The sequence below is a fragment of the Macaca nemestrina genome, chromosome 19 (assembly GCF_043159975.1).
Source record: "Macaca nemestrina isolate mMacNem1 chromosome 19, mMacNem.hap1, whole genome shotgun sequence".
Taxonomy (NCBI): Eukaryota; Metazoa; Chordata; class Mammalia; order Primates; family Cercopithecidae; genus Macaca; species Macaca nemestrina.
The window spans coordinates 68,506,212-68,525,591 of NC_092143.1; the positions used below are offsets into that span (position 1 = coordinate 68,506,212).

Below are 19,380 nucleotides of genomic sequence, written 5' to 3' on the forward strand. Positions count from 1 at the left end.
TTATCAAGCTCCTCCCTAATATTTCATAGCAAACACGTTTGTTTGTTTTTCTAGAGGCAGGCTCCCTCTCTGTCACCCAGGCTGGAGTACGGCGGCATGATCATAGCTCTCTGCAGCTTTGAACTCCTGGCCTCAAGCGATCCTCCCGGGATTACAGGCGTGAGCCACTGTGCCTGGCCTCATAGCAAAAGTTTTAAAGTATCTTCTGTGATTATGGGTATTTTAGTCAATAAAGCTGGGATACCGGTTTCTTTCTTACAGAGAAGCAAGCATGTTTTGGTTCTGATTGTCTTTCCACATCTGTAAAGGTAGAGGGACTGAGGGAAGATGCGTAGGAAAGGGTGATCTCTATGCTTGGATTGCCATTCTCCTCCTTGTCCTTGGATGAGACAGACTGAATGCACCTCCCCCATAGAATGTAAGATCTACAAAGGCAGGGATTTTGATTTATCCATTTTGTCACTGGCGTATTCCCAGTGCCTAGAACAATGCCTGGTGTCTGGTAGGGCAGAGCAACGTATTCTGCAGATGCCTGGGGTACATCAGTGAAGAAAACAGATCCCTGCCCTCATGGAGCTTGCTTTTTAAATTCCATCTGTTCCTTAAATTCACCTGCAGTGAATGGTTACCCTCCATTTAACTACACAATTCAGAACCTGGGAGTGATTCTTGTTTCCTTTGTCTCCTTCATCCTCAACATCCGGTTAACCACCAGGGCCTCCTAGACATCTTCAGAATCTGTCCACTTTCTTCATCCATCTTGCCCCTTTCCAAGCCACTGTCTTCTCTTCAATTACTATAAAAACTCCTAACTTACTTCTTTGCCCCTAGTCTTGCTTCTCAGAAACATTCCCTCCCTTGTAAAAAGAGGGAGCTTCCCCAAGTGTAAATGGGACAGGGTCACTCCCATGCCTGGAAGCCTTCAGTGAGTCCCCAGTTTGAAGTCCCAGCTCCTTATGATTGACGTGGTCCTTTAGGATCAGCCCCTTCTCTCCAGGGTCAGCTCTTGCTGCCCTCTCTCCAATGATCCAGTGCTGGGGTCCAGACTAATTGAACTTCTCCAAGAAGCTTTGAATGAAGCTATTGTCTCTCTCACTTCTGAGCCTTTGTCCCTTCTGGATCTTCTGCTTTGAATGTGCTTCGGGTTTTTGCACAAAGTTATTCTCTCTTGGAAGTCTTACCCACTCACTAGACTAGGTTAGCTTCCCTCAACAGAGTGGCTTATAGTACCTGGTACACTTCCTTTTAGGGCTTCACGCGCTTTGTTGTAATTATTGATTAATTACCTTACTTTCACTAGATTGGAGTTTCTCAACCTTGGAATGACATTCCAGCACTGACATTTTGAGTTGGATAATTCTTTGCAGTGGGGACAGCCCTGCACGTTGTAGGATGTTTAGCAGCATCCCTGGCTTCTACTGGCTAGATTCCAGTGGCATACCTTCTGCTCCTCTCCCCAGCTGTGACAACCAAACATTTGTCTAGACACTGCTATATGTGCCCTGGAGGGGAAGATTGCCTGGTTGAGAATCCCTGTGCTAGACCAAACTGTTTGAAGGCAGGACCCACATTTAGTGTGTTCTGTTTGGCTGGGTCAGTGAAACTTCACACAGGATATATGCAAACTGGGTGTTATAGGCCGAGCAGGTGTTCACCACAGACAAAGAGATGGGAAGAACATTATGGGGCAAGAGGATGGCACACCCGGACTCCTAGAAGTATGACATGACCTGGCATGTTCCCAAGGCTGTGGGCCATCGGGTGTGGCTGGAATGTGGCTGCACACAGCAGACAGACAGGAGCTAACCCTGGAGAGGGGCGGGTGCAAGTCCCAAAGGACTTTCTGTGTCACACCCAAGTTACTTTGTCCTTTAGGCCAGAGTTCTCCACCGTGATGTGGCAACACATGGGTGTGTGGTGGTCATAGTCACTTCCGAGGTGAGCTGTCTCAAGTCATTTATCTTGAAAAACAGGGTTTTGAAATTTATGAATGACTCAAGTAAAATAAAAAAGCAATTAGAGCAAGCAACTGTCCCTCTCACTCATTTGGCATTCTGATGTGCTTTCTGCATTGGGAGGGGGAGGGGTGTTTGTGACCTGTGCTGCCCCTGCACTGTGCATGCTGGGGGCTGTGTGTCTCAGGTGAGCTTCATGACCTAGGAGTGTGCTGTAGGCAGAAAAGAGGCTGAGGGTTGCTGCCTGTGGCACCAAGAAGAATCATCTGTTTTTAAAACAAGCAAGTAGCACAATTAAATTCGCATTTTAGGGCAAACCCTTTGGCTGCAAAGTAAAGAATGGATGGGGGGCAACCTTGGAAGAGGGGGACCAGTTAAGGGACTAATGCTGTGAGCCAGGCGTGAGATGATGAGAGCCTGAATTGAGACAGAAGCAGGAGGGTTGGTAGGGAGGGAAGACTTCAGATTTGAATGCTGTTATGGGGATAAATAAAATCAATAGTATATTGTGCTTAGACGAGGGAGGTGAAGGCCGAAGAGGTGAGGTGGAATGCTGCCTAGGTTTCTGGTTTGGCTGATTAGGAATAGGGAGGATGATTTGAGGGAGAGGTTCAGGGTGATGATTTAGGCATGTTATCACTGGGAGCTTGGCAGGGAGGATGGGAGGGGGCTGAGGGTTGAAACGGTATCTATTGGGCACAATGTATACTGTTCAGTTGATGGACACTGGAAACCCAAACCTCACCATTGCTCACTATATCCGTGTAACAAACCTGCACATATACCCCCAAATCTATGAATAATAACAATAATAATAATCATTGAGAGCTTGTGGGAGATCATTGTGGCAGTATCCAGGGGAGAATGGGGATTGGGGAATCATCAAAGTAGAGGCAGTGGGAGAAGCAGTGACTATGAGCGAGCCCGTTCAGGAAAAGTCTAGAATAAGAGGAGAAGAGGCCAGGCGCGGTGGCTCACACCTGTAATGCCAGCACTTTGGGAGGCCAAGGCAGGTGGATCTTGAGGTCAGGAGATCGAGACCACTCTGGCTAACAGGGTAAAACTCCGTCTCTACTAAAAATACAAAAAATTAGCCAGGCGTGGTGGCACGCGCCTATAGCCCCAACTGCTTAGGAGGCAGAGGCAGGATAATTGCTTGAACCTGGGAGGCGGGGGTTGCAGTGAGCCAAGTTTGCACCATTGCACTCCAGCCTGAGCGACGGAGCGAAACTCCATCTCAAAAAAAAAAAAAAAAAGAAAACGAGGAGAAGAATGTCAATGTCAGTACTTGCTGGACAGCTGGACTCAAGGGAATAGTAGAGATTGAGAAGGAAAGTCTGAGAAATGGGATAATTGGGAGAGAGTGGGAGAAAAGAGGAGTAAACAGAGTTGCACGTGTCTCTTTGTGTCAGTCAGCAGATCTGCTGGGGCTGGATGGTGTTGGAGACTGTAGCACTCTATGAAATTCACATTGCCTCTTGTCCTTTCCAGGTGGCAGACACTCATTGGTGGACTTTTGCTTCATGTGTCCTGGAAACTGGGCTGGGTAGAGATCAACAGCAGTTCAAGGTATAACCTCTCTGTGCTGGACTCATGCATGATTCACTCTGCTTCCTTTTGATGTTGTATAATTTCATATGATGTTATACTGGAAACACAGAGGTTTATTTATTTACTTATTTATTTATTTTTGAGATAGAGTCTCGCTCCGTCTCCCAGGCTGGGGTGCAGTGGCATGATCTTGGCTTACTGCAACCTCCGCCCCCCAGGTTCAAGCAATTCTCATGCCCCAGCCCCCGGAGTAGCTGGGATTACAGGCACATACCACCATGCCCGGCTAATTTTTGTGTTTTTAGTAGAGACGGGGTTTCACCATGTTGACCAGGCTGGTCTTGAACTCCTGACTTCAAGTGATCCACCTGCCTTGACCTCCCAAAATGCTAGGATTACAGGCGTGAGCCACTATGCCTGGCCAACACAGAGGTTTGTTTGAGTTGTTTGCTCTCTTAGTTCCCTTCTAACTGTGAAGTTGAGTGATTTATTTTCAGATAAAATTCAAATAGTATTTTCCTGGGTAGTAATGCCACTAATATAGTATTAACTGATACATTGATGTAGTGTGGGGATAAAGTTAATTGAGATATGTATTTTATAATATCAAATTAATTTTGCTTTGTTTTAGATCATAGGATATGATGAATGAAATTATATTAGCTTAACAAGTTTTTTTAGTAAATTTCTTATTTTAAATTATTTCTGGCTGAGCATGGTGGCTCATGCCTGTAATCCCAGCACTTTGGGAAACCAAGGCAGGAAGATCACTTGAGCCCAAGAGTTTGAGACCAGCCTGGGCAACATAGGGAGACCCCACCTCTACAAAAATAATAAGAAAAATATTAACCAGGTGTGGTGCGTGCCTGTGTTCCCTGCTACTCAGGAGACTGAAGAGGGAGGATCACCTGAGCCTGGGAGGTCAAGGCTGTAGTTTGCCATGATTACACCACAGCACTCCAGCCTGAGCCACAGCAGGAGACCGTGCCTCAAAAAAAATTCTTATCTATAGAAAAGTTAGAATAATACAATGAACTCCCCTACCCATTACTCACATTTCCTTATGATGATGCTTATTATTTTGAGATGGAGTTTTGCTCTTGTTGCCCAGGCTAGAGTGCAATGACACAATCTCAACTCACCGCAACCTCTGCCTCCTGGGTTCAAGCGATTGTCCTGCCTCAGCCTCCCAAGTAGCCGGGATTACAGGCACCAGTCACCATGCCTGGCTAATTTTGTATTTTTAGTAGAGATGAGATTTCTCCATGTTGGTCAGGCTGGTCTCAAAACTCCCAACCTCAGGTAATCCACCCACCTCAGCCTCCCAAAGTGCTGGGATTACAGGCGTGAGCCACCGTGCTCGGCGATTTCCTTATTTTCTCATGCTTTTCTTATCATTTTCTCTTGATGTACTGTGCATATATGTATATGTATATGCATACATATGTATATAAATATATAAACTTTTTTTTCCTGAACTTTTTGAAAGTAAGTTGTAGATTTGACAGGAAATGTCTCTTTTCTTTACTTCTGAATTCTTTAGGGTATTTTTCCTAAGAGCAAGGACATTCTTTTACAAGAGTGCAATAAAATTATCAAAATCGGGGAGATATTAACATAGATACAATACTATTATCCCATTTAAAGACCATATTTTGCCAGTTATCTCAATGGTATCCTTTATAGCCCTCCACTCCAAAATTCTAGTCCGGGGTCCAATCCAGATCACACAATACGTTAGTTGTTATGATTCTATTGAAACAGCCTTTTAAATATGTTTAAAAGAAATTTAGGCCGAGTGTGGTGGCTCACACCTGTTATCCCAGCAGTTTGGGAGGCCGAGGCAGGTGTATCACTTGAGGTCAGGAGTTCGAGACCAGCCTGACCAACATGGTGAAACCCCATCTGTAATAAAAATACGCAATTAGCCAGGTGTGGTGGCGCATGCCTGTAATTCCAGCTACTTGAAAGGCTGTGGCAGGAGAATCACTGGAACCCAGGAGGCAGTGATTGCACCACTGCACTCCAGCCTGGGAGACAGAGCGAAACTCCGTCTCAAAAAAAAAAAAAATTTTTTAAAGACGATGACATTATCTAGCCAAAACTGTAATCCGAATTGGTTATCTACTCCTGCCTCACCTAGATATCCTCCTGATTCTTTGAGAACATCCTTCCTATCCTGAAATGATGCGCAAAGTGAAAAGAAAACTAAGTTAAGGTTAATATGAATAAAGTAAACATCCCAGCTGAATGAGCAGGCCAAGTTATTCACCTTGTGATGACTCTGCCCAGCTTCTCCATTAATCAGATTGACTGCTTAATTGTTAAGTCACTCCTTTGTTTGGCACTCTGGAGAAGATTTGAGAACATGTTCAGGGTAATATTAATAATTTTAGCTTTTCGACCAGATGTGGTGGCTCATGCCTGTAATCCCAGCACTTAGGGAGGCTGAGGCAGGAAGATCACTTGAGGTGACCAGCCTGGCCAGCATAGTGAAATCCCCTCTCTACTAAAAATATAAAAATGAGCCCAGCGTGGCTACTTGGGAGGCTGAGGCAGGAGAATCGCTTGAGCCAGGGAGGCAGAGGTTGCAGTGAGCTGAGATCATGCCACTGCACTTCAGCCTCGGTGACAGAGTGAGACCCTGTCTCAAAAGAAAAAAAAAAGAAAGAAGAATACTAATTTTGGCTTCTCCTGAAAATTTAAAACCAGAGAACAAAAAACTGGTATTAAGAAGTTTTATGAAGGAGAGATCCTTCATAAAAGGATGGGAACATAGGTGTACATTAATGTACGTGACCATATTATATCATAATCCATATCCAGAAGGAATATTCCACACAATGTGCTTAGCTAATCCAAAGGAGAAGTTCATTAAGTCACAATTTTGCATTTTCATGGTATAGTATCCTTAATTGGATGAAATAAAGATACTTTTGGGATTCTATATGTTATATTAAGCACAAGTCTTACTAAATACTCCACTGTTATGGTGGATAGTTCAGTAAGAATTGGGTTTCATTTAAACAAATAGGGATACAGAATTCACAAGGCCTGCGATAGTTGTGATATTTAAATACTGAAGGACCCTAGCTCCAAATGGATAAACATATTCCTTCGAAGAAGCAGGAGCTTGGGCCGGGATGAGGGAATTGGCGATCACATTATGACCTGAGGACCACTGGTGCAGATCAACATGAGTCTTCCTTGCTGATTCTAATTATCACATAATTTCTGATGTAAATTATTTACTTATTAATAGCCGTCTTTAAAAATTAACTTACTCATATTTTCTTAAAAGCAATGCCATTTTTCACATGAAAAAAATTTTTGTTTATTGTGTTATTAATAAAATATGTATAACATAAGATTTCCCATTTTAACCATTTTAAGTGCACAATTCATTGGCATTGGTTATAGTCACAATATTGTACAATCATAGCTATTTTTGTCTAGAACTTTTTCGTCATTCCAAACATAAACTCTGTACCCATTAAATGGTATCTTCCCATTCTCCCCTCCCAATTGCTCCTGTTCTACTTTCTTTGTCTATGAATTTGCCTATTCTGGGTACCTTGAGTACCCAGAATTGTACAATATTTGTTCTTTGGTGTCTGACTTTCTTTACTTAGCATTAATGTTTTCTTTTTTTTTTTTTTTTTTTTTTTTGAGACGGAGTCTCGCTCTGTCGCCCAGGCTGGAGTGCAGTGGCGTGATCTTGGCTCACTGCAAGCTCCGCCTCCCGGGTTCCCGCCATTCTCCTGCCTCAGCCTCCCGAGTAGCTGTGACCACAGGCGCCGCCACCTCGCCCGGCTAATTTTTTTGTGTGTTTTTAGTAGAGACGGGGTTTCGCCGTGTTAGCCAGGATGGTCTCGATCTCCTGACCTTGTGATCCGCCCGTCTCGGCCTCCCAAAGTGCTGGGATTACAGGCTTTAGCCACCGCGCCCGGCCTGCATTAATGTTTTCAAGTTTCATGCATGTTGTAGCAGGAATCAGAATTTCATTCCTTGTGAAGGCTGAACAATGTCCATATGTATTCATCACATTTTGTTTATGTATTTATCTGTTGATAGAATTCTCCATACTTTTATTATTTTGTTTTTTGAGGTAAGGTCTTTCTCTGTCGCCCAGGCTGGAGTGCCGTGGCTCAATCTTAGTTCACTGCAGCCTTGAACTACTTCTGGGCTCAAGCTATCCTCCCACCTCAGTTTCCCAAGTGACTGGGAGTACAGGTGTGCACTACCACGCCCAGCCAATTGTTTAATTTTCTGTAGAGATGGGGGTTTGCAATATTGCCCAGGCTGATCTCTAACTCCTGACCTTAAGCAATCCTCCCCCTTCAGCCTCCCAAAGTGCTGGGATTACAGGCATGAGCCACTGTGCCCAGCCTTCTAATTGGTGTTTTGAAGGGCTGGTAATGACTAGCAGAACTGGCCAAAGATTCTCAAGATTGCTTCCCTGGAAGAAGTGGTCCTTTGACTGTAGAAGTTTGAAACCCACTAGACACTTACCCCTTGGACTTGGCAGTGTGCTGCTGGGTTCTACCTATCTCGGAATATCCGTGATCACATCTTCTTTTCAGCTCCTAGCTAAACTCCATAGAAGTCTTTTCACCTCTGTCTCCTATAGGTAGGTGTATTCACAGCCACCCATAGCTCCATTAAACTTTTTGTCAAAGATCCTCATATCTGGGTTTTTGGTGGATCTTGTAACTGCTGGTACAGCTCAGGATTTCCAGTTGCCATGGCCCTTGGCGAAGGAGCGCTACCAGATGTTCAGCAGAAAGATCCAGCACCCACGTTCTTTTGTGTGTGCTGGGCTGGGTTTGTATTTGCTGTGGCTGCTGTTTCCTCCTGGGCTTGGTTTTCTGATTATGTCATTAGGGAAGTGAAGCCCAGTTTTACTGAGTAACTGTGAATGCAGAGATGACAGAGATTTGGCTCTTCTAAAAATGGAAATATCAGGAAGACAGTTTGGAGTCCCAGCGGCTACTGTGGGGTGGGGATTGTAATGGTGGGGCTGGAGAGTGGGTCCTAAGTTAGGACTGGACAGCACAGGCCATGGAGAACTCATTTAGATTGCCCTTCTAACCTGGAGCTCAAAGAGGCCCCCATTCCCTCTCATATGTCAAATGAACTTCAGAACCTGGCAGCACATTTCTTTTTTCTTTTTTTTTTTCTTTTTCTTGAGATGGAGTTTTGCTCTTATCACCCAAGCTGGAGGGCAATGGCACGATCTCGGCTCACTTCAACCTCTGCCTCCTCGGTTTAAGTAATTCTTCTGCCTCAGCCTCCTGAGTAGTTGGGATTACAGGCGCCTACCACCATGCCCAGTTAAATTTTTTTGTATTTTTAGTAGAGATGTGGTTTCACCATGTTGGTCAGACTGGTCTCGAACTCCTGACTTCGGGTGATCCGCCTGCCTCGGCCTCCCAAAGTGCTGGGATTATAGGCATGAGCCACCGTGCCCAACCAACACATTTCTTATATTGCAAAGAGGCCGTATCTCCTGTGCCTGCATAGCAACCTTATGGGGTCATTCTCTTGCCTAGGTGTTTGCCTGGTGACTGGTTGTTGCCACCTAGTCTTGGATGAGGCTCTTGGAACCGACTGTCTTGGGACAGATAACACTGTTGTACAGCCGTAAACTTGTCAATACATGGCAGTTACTGGTTGCCAAGCCATTGCAGAACATTGCAGCAATTTTTCCAGCAGATGCTGAAGTCCTTTGCTAAAGGCTTCCTGTATTTGCAAAAAGTGGTTCTGAAAGAACGTTGTGACCCATTTTATCTGACTGGACATCTGTTAGCACCATGAGACCAAGGCATTCTTTTTTTGATTGTGGAACCATTGCAGAAGGCAGGTTCAGGTGTAATTTCATTGGCAACTTCAGACGCAGTCCTATAATTCCTGTATTGCCAGGCTCCAGGTTAACCTGCTTGCCACTTTTTATCTGATATAAGTAAGAGAGCAAAGTTTGAACTCTCAAGCTTTCAAAGATGAGAAATTCTAAGTTAAAAATTTCATGCTTCAATACCTTTGTGACCAGAAATTTCTGAGATGAAACAGAAGCCCACATCCCTTAATTTTTCATCAAGAGTCTTTGCTGGAGAACCATAACAAGTATCTTTTATAAAAACTCCAAATTAACTTAGCACTGTTTATAAAGAAATAAACAGTTAACCAATCATTTAGGGTCTACATTGTATTTATTTTAAAAAATTTATTTATTTAGACACAGAGTCTTGCTCTGTTGCCCAGGCTTGAGTACAGTGGTATAGTCATGGCTCACTGTAGCCTCCAATTCCTAGGCTTAAGAGATCCTCCTCCTCAGCCTCCTGAGTAGCTGAAACTATAGGTGTGAGCCATCATGCTTAGCTAATTTTTAAAATTTTTGTAGAGATGGCATCTCACTATGTTACCCAGGTAGGTCTCAAACTCCTGGCCTCAAGCAGTCCTCCTGATGACCTCTCAAAGTGCTGGGATTACAGGCGCCTGGCCATACATTTTATTTATTTATTTATTTTAGAGATGGGATCTTGCTCTGTTGTCCATGATGGCCTCAAACTCCTGGGCTCAGGTAATCCTCCCCATCTGTTTCTAAAGTAGCTGGGACTACTACTTTATGGTGTGTGCCATTGTGTCTGGCTGTACTTTTTTTTTTTTTTTTTGAGACAGAGTCTTGCTCTCTCACCCAACCTGGAGTGAAGTGGCGTGATCTTGGCTCACGAGCCTCCTGGGTTCAAGTGACTCTCTTGCCTCAGCCCCCCAGGAAGCTGGGATTACAGATGGGCACCACCACACCTGGCTTATTTTTGTACTTTTAGAAGAGACAGGGTTTCGCTATGTTGGTCAGGCTGGTCTTGAACTCCTGACCTCAGGTGATCCACCCACCTAAGCCTCCCAAAGTGCTGGGATTACAGGCGTGAGCCACCGCGCCGCACCCCAACTCTATTTCTTTCTTTCTTCCTTTCCTTTCCTTTCCTTTCCTTTCCTTTCCTTTCCTTTCCTTTCCTTTCCTTTCCTTTCCTTTCCTTTCCTTTTTTCTTTTCTTTTCTCTCTCTCCCTCCCTCGTTCCCTCCCTTCCTTCTTTCCTTCCCCTTCCTTCTTTGCTTTGCTTTGCTTCGCTTTTCTTTCTTACGCTGTTGCCCAGGCTCAAGTACAGTGGCTTGATCTCGGCTCACTGCAACCTCTGCCCCCAGGTTCAAGGGATTCCCCTGCCTCAGCCTCCCGGGTAGCTGGGATTACCGGCTCCTGCCACTGTGCCTGCCTAATTTTTGTATTTTCAGTAGAGATGGGGTTTCACCATCTTGGCCAGGCTGCTCTTGAACTCCTGACCTTGTGATCCACCCACCTCGGCCTCCCAAAGTGCTGGGATTACGAGCATGAGCCACCGCGCCTGGACCTTTTTTCTTTTTTTTTTTTTTTTTTTTTTTTTTTTTTTTTTGTGGAGGAGCCTCCCTCTGTCGCCCAGGCTGAAGTGCAGTGGGATGATCTTGGCTCACTGCATCCTCCGCCTCCCAGGTTCAAGCAATTCTCCTGCCTCAGTCTCCCAAGTAGCTGGGGCTACAGGCCCACATCACCGTGCTTGGCTATTTTTTTTTTTTTTTTTTTTTTTTGTATTTTTTGTGGAGGCGGGGTTTCACCATGTTGGCCAGGCTGGTCTCAGACTCCTGACCTCAGGTGATCTACCCACCTGCCTTGGCCTCCCAAAGTACTGGGATTACAGGTGTGAGTCACCACACCCAGCCAACTCTATTTTTTAATACTAACATTGCCTCTGTTCTGTGCTTTTCCTGTAGTCCATCTCCTGAGGCTCACTCAGTGACACATCTAGCCTTGGTCCTCCCAGGAAGGGGTGAGGTAGATAAGGTGGTGCTGGAGGAGGCAACTGCCCAGACAGTGGAGGGTACAGAGTAACAGCCCCTAACACTGCAGCAGGGTCAAAGCCTGACTGCCTGGTGGGGAAGAAGAGCAGAGCAGTGGCCTTTCAAACATTGTGGTGTTGGGAGCTGTAGACTGGTTTCTTTGAAGCTCTTATTGGGCTTTAGGGATTGTCAGAACCTTACTGAAGATTTCCATTTCAGCATGAACTAGATTACGTGTTGAGAATCTTGGACCAGAAAAAATGAAACATTAAGTGGGAAGAAGTTACGACTCTGCATGGTCAGAGAGCTGGGAAGAGCCAGTGATGAAAGTGCCTTGAGAAATGGAGCTTGAGGCTGGGCACGGTGGCTCACGCCTATAATCCCAGCATTTTGGGAGTCTGAGGCAGGAAGATCACTTGAGCCCAGAAGTTTGAGACCAACCTGGGCAACATAGTGAGACCCTATCTCTTAAAAAAAAAAAAGGGGGGGACTTTACAGAAACCCAATGGTCACATGGTCCTTTGTGTGTAGCCCAGGGCACTGCCTAGTGTGTGAAGCCTTGAGCACCACAACTAGTAAGGTCCAGAGGTTGGGACTCAGGCTGCCTTATTCTAAATTGGGCCAACAGATGTGCCCGGAGTAAATATCTTAGCCTTGTGGGCTCTACTATCTCTGCTGCAGCTACTCAGCTCTGCTGTTAGAGCATAAAAATAGCCATAGACAATACATAAACAGTTGAGTGTGACAGTGTGCCAATAAAATGCTATTTTCAGAAACAGGCAGCAGGTGGGGTTTGGTCTATGGGCCATAGTTCTTTGACTCCGCATCTAAATTATGTTCCGTGAGAAACTATCATAGGGCTCTTGGGTTCAAGAAATATTAGGGCTGGACTTTGTCAAGGGTATGTGATCCTCTCTGAGTCAGGAGGAAGAGTAAAGAATGAAAGAGAAAAGTCTAAAGAAAGTGAGAAGAAGGGAGAAAGGGGGCAATAAGACTGACGAGCATAGTCACCAGTAGTGGACCCAAAAAAAAGAAATCTAGAAGTCTTCTATAATTAGTGATGTAATATGCAGAAGTCCTTTCCAACTTTAAAGAAAATACTGACTTTACATTTGTAAGGTATTAGTATTTTAGGCAATGCCAGTAGTCAACATGAACCTTGGTTTCTTTTTGTTGTTTGTTTTTTGAGACAGAGTCTTGCTCTGTTGCCCAGGCTGGAGTACAGTGGCATATTCTTGGCTCTGCAACCTCCACCTCCTGGGTTCAAGGGATCCTCCTGCCTCAGCCTCCCAAGTAGCTGGGATTATAGGTGCGTACCACCAGGCCTGGCTAATTTCGTATTTTTAGTAGAGATGGGGTTTCACCATGTTGGCCAGGCTGACCTCAAGCGATCCTCTCCTGCCTCAGCCTCCCAAAATGTTAGGATTACAGGCATAAGCCACCACGCCTGGCCTTTTGCTGTCTTATTTTCATGTTTGGAAACTATTTTATGATCCACTAGGTGTCAGTGTAACATAGAATTTTCAAAAATTCAGCTTCAGGAGCCTTTTCAGCACCCAGGAAGAGCTAAACTGCAAATTGTTTTCAGGGAGCAGATGTTCTCTCAATAATGCATGCTCTATTTGAAAAACAAGTAATTTAATTTAATTAGCCTTCATCTCAATAACAACAGTTTTGTAAACCGTGCCAACAGACTTTTGTTAGCTCCTTGTAAAATGCTTTGTTCATCAGGGTTCTTAGGGATGATAGAGTGTGTATGGAAACAAAAAACAGGCCCATGATTCAAACAAGATGCAATAGTTGTGCTTATTAATAGTTAAGAAAGATCATCTATTACCACAGTTTTCAAATTAGACCCCTTGGCAAATAGTCCTTCAACATGGTAAGGTCTGCAGTCTTTGTGGCTAGGAGTTGCTGGGAGACCTTACAGCACACACACTCTTTCTTTCTTTTCTTTTCTTTTCTTTTCTTTTCTTTTCTTTTCTTTTCTTTTCTTTTCTTTTCTTTTCTTTTCTTTTCTTTTCTTTCTTTCTTTCTTTCTTTCTTTCTTTTTCTTTCTTTCTTTCTTTCCTTTCTTTCTTTCCCTTCTTTTCTTTCTTTCTCTTTCTTTTCTTTCTTTCTCTCTCTTTCTTTTTCTTTCTCTTTCTTTTTCTGTCTTTCTTTCTTTCTTCTTTCTCTCTCTCTTCCCTTCCCTTCCCTTCCTTTCCCTCTGCCTTCCCTCTCCCTTCCCATCCCTCTCCCTTCCCTTCTCTCTCCCTTCCCTTCTTCTGTAGCTCAGTAGCTCCCTAGAGGCCCGCATACCACAGGCGCCTGAGATCCCACCAGGACCTTCTCAGGATTTAATTCCATCTTGCCTCCTTTGTGGGCCAACAGGACAATGAAAGAATAAACCAGCACAGAAGGCCCAGATGGCATCAGCTGAAGAATTAGACGTGGCGAATTGTTGCATTAGTTATATGTGCCTAGTTTGTTCCTAATGATCAGGCCTCTGGCTATCCTAGAATCAGACAGCATTAGATCTGTAAAGTAGGGCAGGTCATTACAGCCTCTCTGGAAGGTGATTTGGTACCCAGTTATGAACTTTTTTCTTTCTTTTTTTTTTTGAGATGGAGTCTCACTGTGTTGCCCAGGCTGGAGTACAGTGGTGCGATCTTGGCCCACTGCAGCCTCTGCCTCTCAGGTTCAAGCAATTGTCGTGCCTCAGCCTCCTGAGTAGCTGGGATTACAGGCGCCCGCCATGATGCCTGGCTAATTTTTGTGTTTTTAATAGAGATGGGGTTTCACCATGTTGGCCAGGCTGGTCTTGAACTCCTGACTTCAGGTGATCTGCCCATTTCAGCCTTCCAAAGTGCTGGGATTATAGGCGTGAGCCACTACACCCAGCCCCAAGTTACGAACTTTAATACACTTATCTTTTAATAGCGTTTCCGCTTCAGGGAATTTATCCTGCATATCGCAAAAACACCATGAATATGAGACAAGAATGCAGTTGACTCTTGATATTTGCGGGGGACTGGTTCTAGGATCCCTCTCAGATAACAACATTTCCAGATGCTAAAGTCCCTGATACAAAACAGCACAGTATTTGCACATAACCTACACATGTCCTCCCATACATGTTAAATCATCTCTAGATTACAACGTAAATGCGAGTCAATAGTTGTTATGCTGTATTGTTTAGAGAATAATGACGAGAGAGGTCTTTCCGTGTTCAATACAGATGCAAACATCCTTTTTAAAAATATTTATTTATTTATTTATTTATTTGAGACGGAGTCTTGCTCTGTCGCCCTGGCTGGAGTGCAGTTGTGTGATTTCAGCTCACTGCAGCCTCCACCTCCTGGGTTCAAGCCATTCTCTTGCCTCAGCTTCCCAAGTAACCGGGACTACAAGCATGCGCCACCATGCCCAGCTAATTTTAGCGTTTTTTTTTTTTTTTTTTTTTTGAGACGGAGTCTCGCTCTGTCGCCCAGGCTGGAGTGCAGTGGCGCAATCTCGGCTCACTGCAAGCTCCGCCTCCCGGGTTCACGCCATTCTCCTGCCTCAGCCTCCCAAGTAGCTGGGACTACAGGCGCCCGCCCCTGCGCCCGGCTAATTTTTTCTATTTTTAGTAGAGACGGGGTTTCACCATGGTCTCGATCTCCTGACCTTGTGATCCGCCCACCTCGGCCTCCCAAAGTGCTGGGATTACAGGCGTGAGCCACCACGCCCGGCCTAATTTTTGCATTTTTTTTTAGTCAAGATGGGGTTTTACTATAGATTGGCCAGGCTGATCTCGAACTCCTGACCTCAGGTGATCCTCTGCCTCGGCCTCCCAAACTGCTGGGATTACAGGGCGTAAACCACCTTGCCCGGCCTTTTTCCTAATATTTTTGATCTGTGATTGATTGAATCCATGGATACAGAGGGCCGACTGTATATGTAAGGGTAACCACACAGTATTAGAGTAGTAAAAATGTAGGATTAGCTTAAATGTCCAGCAGTAGGGCTGGTATTCAATTATTGATAAATTGGGGATGACTTTTTTGACCTGGAAAGATGTGAAGTGAAGCAGGTTGTAAACAATGTGTACAATAGCATCCCATTTTTGTTGAGTGTTCATATGTGTGCATATAGACACTGATTGGAAGGAGATATAGTAAGGTATTAACAGTGGTTTCCTGTGGGGAGTAACATTGTAGTTGTAATCTTTTCCTTGACTATCTGTATTTTCAAAAATTTCTGGTATAGATAGATACTACTTTTTTTCTTTTTTTTCTTTTTGAGATGGAGTTTCACTCTTGTTGCCCAGACTGGAGTGCAGTGGCACAGTCTTGGCTAACTGCAACCTCCGCCTCCTGGGTTCAAGCAATTCTCCTGCCTCAGCTTCCCGAGTAGCTGGAATTACAGGTGCCCACCACCATGCCCGGCTAATTTTTGTATTTATAGTAGAGACAGGATTTCCCTGTGTTGGCCAGGCTGGTCTGGAACTCCTGACCTCAGGTGATCCGCCCACCTTGGCCTTCCAAAGTGTTGGGATTAAACCTGTGAGCCTCTGTGCCCAGCCAGGTACTACTGTTTAATAAGTAAAAGAGAGATAAGATATAGAAAGCACAATAACTACCTCTATTCCAAGATTCTAAGTTTAAGTTCATGTCTATTAAAGGAAAATATGTGTGTTTTTTAATGCAGTTAGTTGTCACAGTTCTAGGTTACAGCATGATTGTTAATAAATGTTTATTGAATTTGAAATTGTTAGAATTCCCCATTAGGGCCATTTCAGAGAGACAGGTGTGAGATGTAGGCATTTTTTGCTTTTATCCCTGCCCTTGAAAACCGAGTAGCTGTCAACACCGGCAATTCTGTTCAGAGCAAAGTCTCTAAAAGGCTGGAGAAAAGGAAGAAATGTCAGTTATGGTCATAGCTGGATTTTGTTGCTGTTGTTTTCCTCTTGTAACCATCTAGAGAGAGAAGACAAAAAAATGTTTTAAGTTACCAAAGTAATGCTTGGAGAGTCATTGTGCAAATATTTGAGTGTCTGCTATATGCCAGGCATTGTTCTTGGTGCTGGAGATGTGCAGGGAGCAAAACAAAGATTGTTACCCTTGTGGAGCTGACATTCTAGTTGAGGTAGAGAGACAATAAACACATGAAAATATAAGTGCATAATGTGTCAATCATGGTACATGTAGAGAATATAGCCAGGTAAGAGGTTAGGGGGGTGTGTGTGTGTGTGTGTGTGTGTGTGTGTGTGTGTGTCACAGGCCAGGGGACTGGGGGTTATTTTATATAGAGTGGGTAAGAAAGACTCACAGATAAAATAACTTTTAGGCAGATATCTGAGTCTGTGAGAGAACGGGCCATGCAGGTAATTTGCAGGAAGAGGGTTCCTGGCAGAGGAAACAGTAGCCAACCCGGAGGTGCTTGGCATATTTGCTGACCAGCAATGAGGCCAGAGTGCTGTTTTATTTCCACTTGTAAATGAAAACCTTATTGTAGGTAACTTTACTCATAGCCAAGGATAAAGTCATGGAAGTGAATTTTCTGGCTCAAAAAGTATGCATATTGAGGCTTTTGATAAATGCAGCCAAGTAGTACGTACATACGTTACGGAAAGATACCGGTCTGTATCTCACAGCAGCGTGCGGGTGTTGGTTTCATTATTCCCTCTATTGGATATAACTTTTAAAAATTGCTAGTTTCTTGGGCAAAGCCTGATGTATCTTTAATTCAAAATTATTTAATTTAAATTTCTTTTTATTATTAGGGAAGTTGGATAATTTTTCATATGTTTATTGGTCATTTATATTTCTTGTGTGTGTGTGTGTATGAGAGAGAGAAAGAGACAGACAGACAGAATTACCTGTTTTTGTCCACTGACTCTTTTTTTCTGGAGAGCTGATTTTTTTTTTTCTTGTTGATTTATCATACATTAAGGATATTAAACTCCAGCTTGTTTCATATGTTGGCAGTGTTTTTTTCTGGTTTGTCAATTTTCTGTTGATTTTCTTTATGGTGTTTTTAGCTGTTGCATTTTATGTAGGCAGATCTGTCAGTCTTCCTTGATGGTTTCTGTCCTTTTAGTGATGTATAGAAAAGCCAGAAGGGCAACATTTATTGAGGTGGTTGTTTTTAATGTGCCATGCACTGCCCCCCAATACTGTATATTCATTCTCTTATCTTCTCAGAATCCTTCTGAGCATTATTATCCCCATCTGATAAATGAAAAAAGTGAGTTCTCATTGCAGACTATGGATATGGATCCAGTTTTGCCTGACCACATTAAAAGGAAAACTTTAGGCTGGGCACAGTGGCTCATGCCTGTTAATCTTAGCACTTTGGGAGGCTGAGGTGGGAGAGTTGTTTGAGGCCAGGAGTTCAAGACCAGCCTGAGAAACACAGGGAGACACTGTCTCTACAAAAATAAAATAAGGTAATTAGCATGGCATGGTGGCGTGCACCTGTGGTCCCAGCTACTTAGGAAGCCTGAGGTGGGAGAATTACTTGAGCCTGGGAGGTTGAGGCTGCAGTGAGCCGTGATGGCACACTGCACTCCAGCCTGGGCAACAGAGCGAGACCCTATCCCTAAATAAATAAAGACAAGAAAAACTTTAGACAAAATAAATTTAACAGAGATTATTTGGTCAAACAACAATTCATGACTCAGGCAGCACTCAGAACCGGAGGAGGCTTAGAGAACTCTACTGCAGCAGCCTGGCCGTGAGCTTTTATAGCTGAAGTAGCTGAATGTGGAAATAAAGATACTACATAATTGGCTATAGCTAGGCATTGGCTTTCTTTGGGTATAGTTCAGTGGGAGGTCCCTGATTTTTAACCAGTTGGTTGGTTGACTGTGATTGGTTGAGGCTCAGTTTTGGTTTTTCTTTTTCAGTCAGTTACAAGAAATGCATCCAAGTTTGGGTGTGGTCTGCTTACTTAGGAGCCTCTAGTGCAGAGACAGGATCAGGCTAATGGCCTCCTTATCTGCTGTAACACCACAAAGGTCACATTCTTTCCACTCTATGAAACCTTTTGCCCTGGACTATGTACATCCTTCCCGCCACCACCCCTACATGACCTGGCTTACGCTAGAACTGAGAACATAGCTCAGCCCAGGGAAACGTGTGAAATTTCTCTGTCTCGTAGAGCTATTGGCTAAAGTTAATCTGCAAATTGCTGGCAGTTCCTTGGGAGCAAGAAAACTATAATTTCGAGAGATTCGGATAACCATGTAAATGTTATAAGATTATACTCTCTAGTGCCCAGAATCAGGTATGAGTTGTATCACTTGTTGCCATATCTCCCTACAAAATAATCCTTAAGTACAGAAGAACTAACTAGGATTTTAAAGTTGTAGCTTCATTTCTTCCTGAAGAAATGATTTTTAAAAATATTTCAGGAGATGACAAAAGCACAAAGAAGCACTACACTTGCAGCTCATGTCTTTACCTTGTCTCTATACTACCTGGAAAAGTATGGAAGTCTCAGTTGTCATGGATTTTATACATACCAGGTAACTAACTGTTGAAAGGTCTGACCCCACCGGATTGTGACAGCACAATAACAGTTGTGGAAACCTGTAAAGCCAGAGATCCAAATCCTTATTCCTGAGCAGCAGGAATAAGCGTCAACAGTTCTTGAAATTATGTATGTGGAGCTGTCAGCCATTCTCTCTCCTTCCCCCACACCCCTCTCTCTCCTCCCATGACTACTACAGTCTGTTTATTGCCTAAGTCCCCCGCTGGACTTGGTCTGTCATATTAAGAGCTGTGTCTTCATTGACTAGAAGATTGGAATATAGTGGGTGCTTAATGAATATTAATGAGTTAACGAGTGTTTTAGTTCATTTGGGCTTCTGTAACAAAATACCATAGACCAGCTGGCTTATAAACAACAGAAATTGGCCGGGTGTGGTGGCTCACGCCTGTAATCCCAGCACTTTGGGAGGCCAAGGCAGGCGGATCACTTGAGGTCAGGAGTTTGAGATCAGCCTGACCAACATGGTGAAACCCCGTCTCTACTAAAAA

The 19,380-nt window shown here is 43.9% G+C and overlaps 1 protein-coding gene and 1 long non-coding RNA gene across 13 annotated transcripts in view; one reads left to right on the forward strand and one right to left on the reverse strand.

Annotated features, from left to right (window-relative positions):
- LOC105464930 (transmembrane protein 241) overlaps positions 1-19,380 on the forward strand; it is a 160,092-nt gene that overhangs the window by 11,850 nt on the left and 128,862 nt on the right. For 11 of the 12 annotated variants that reach the window (XM_011713096.3, XM_071085540.1, XM_011713075.3 and 8 more), the window contains one exon: positions 3,447-3,524. The exons of the other annotated variant lie outside the window; for it this stretch is intronic. In XM_011713096.3, the coding sequence (XP_011711398.1) occupies positions 3,447-3,524 (78 nt within the window). The remainder of the gene's footprint in view (positions 1-3,446; positions 3,525-19,380) is intronic. 12 annotated transcript variants of the gene reach the window in all.
- On the reverse strand, positions 16,099-18,835 carry LOC139359976 (uncharacterized). The gene is made up of 3 exons (XR_011616793.1): positions 18,819-18,835; positions 17,217-17,430; positions 16,099-16,314 (listed from the first exon to the last, which is right to left on the reverse strand). It is a non-coding gene; the product is annotated as an uncharacterized lncRNA (long non-coding RNA).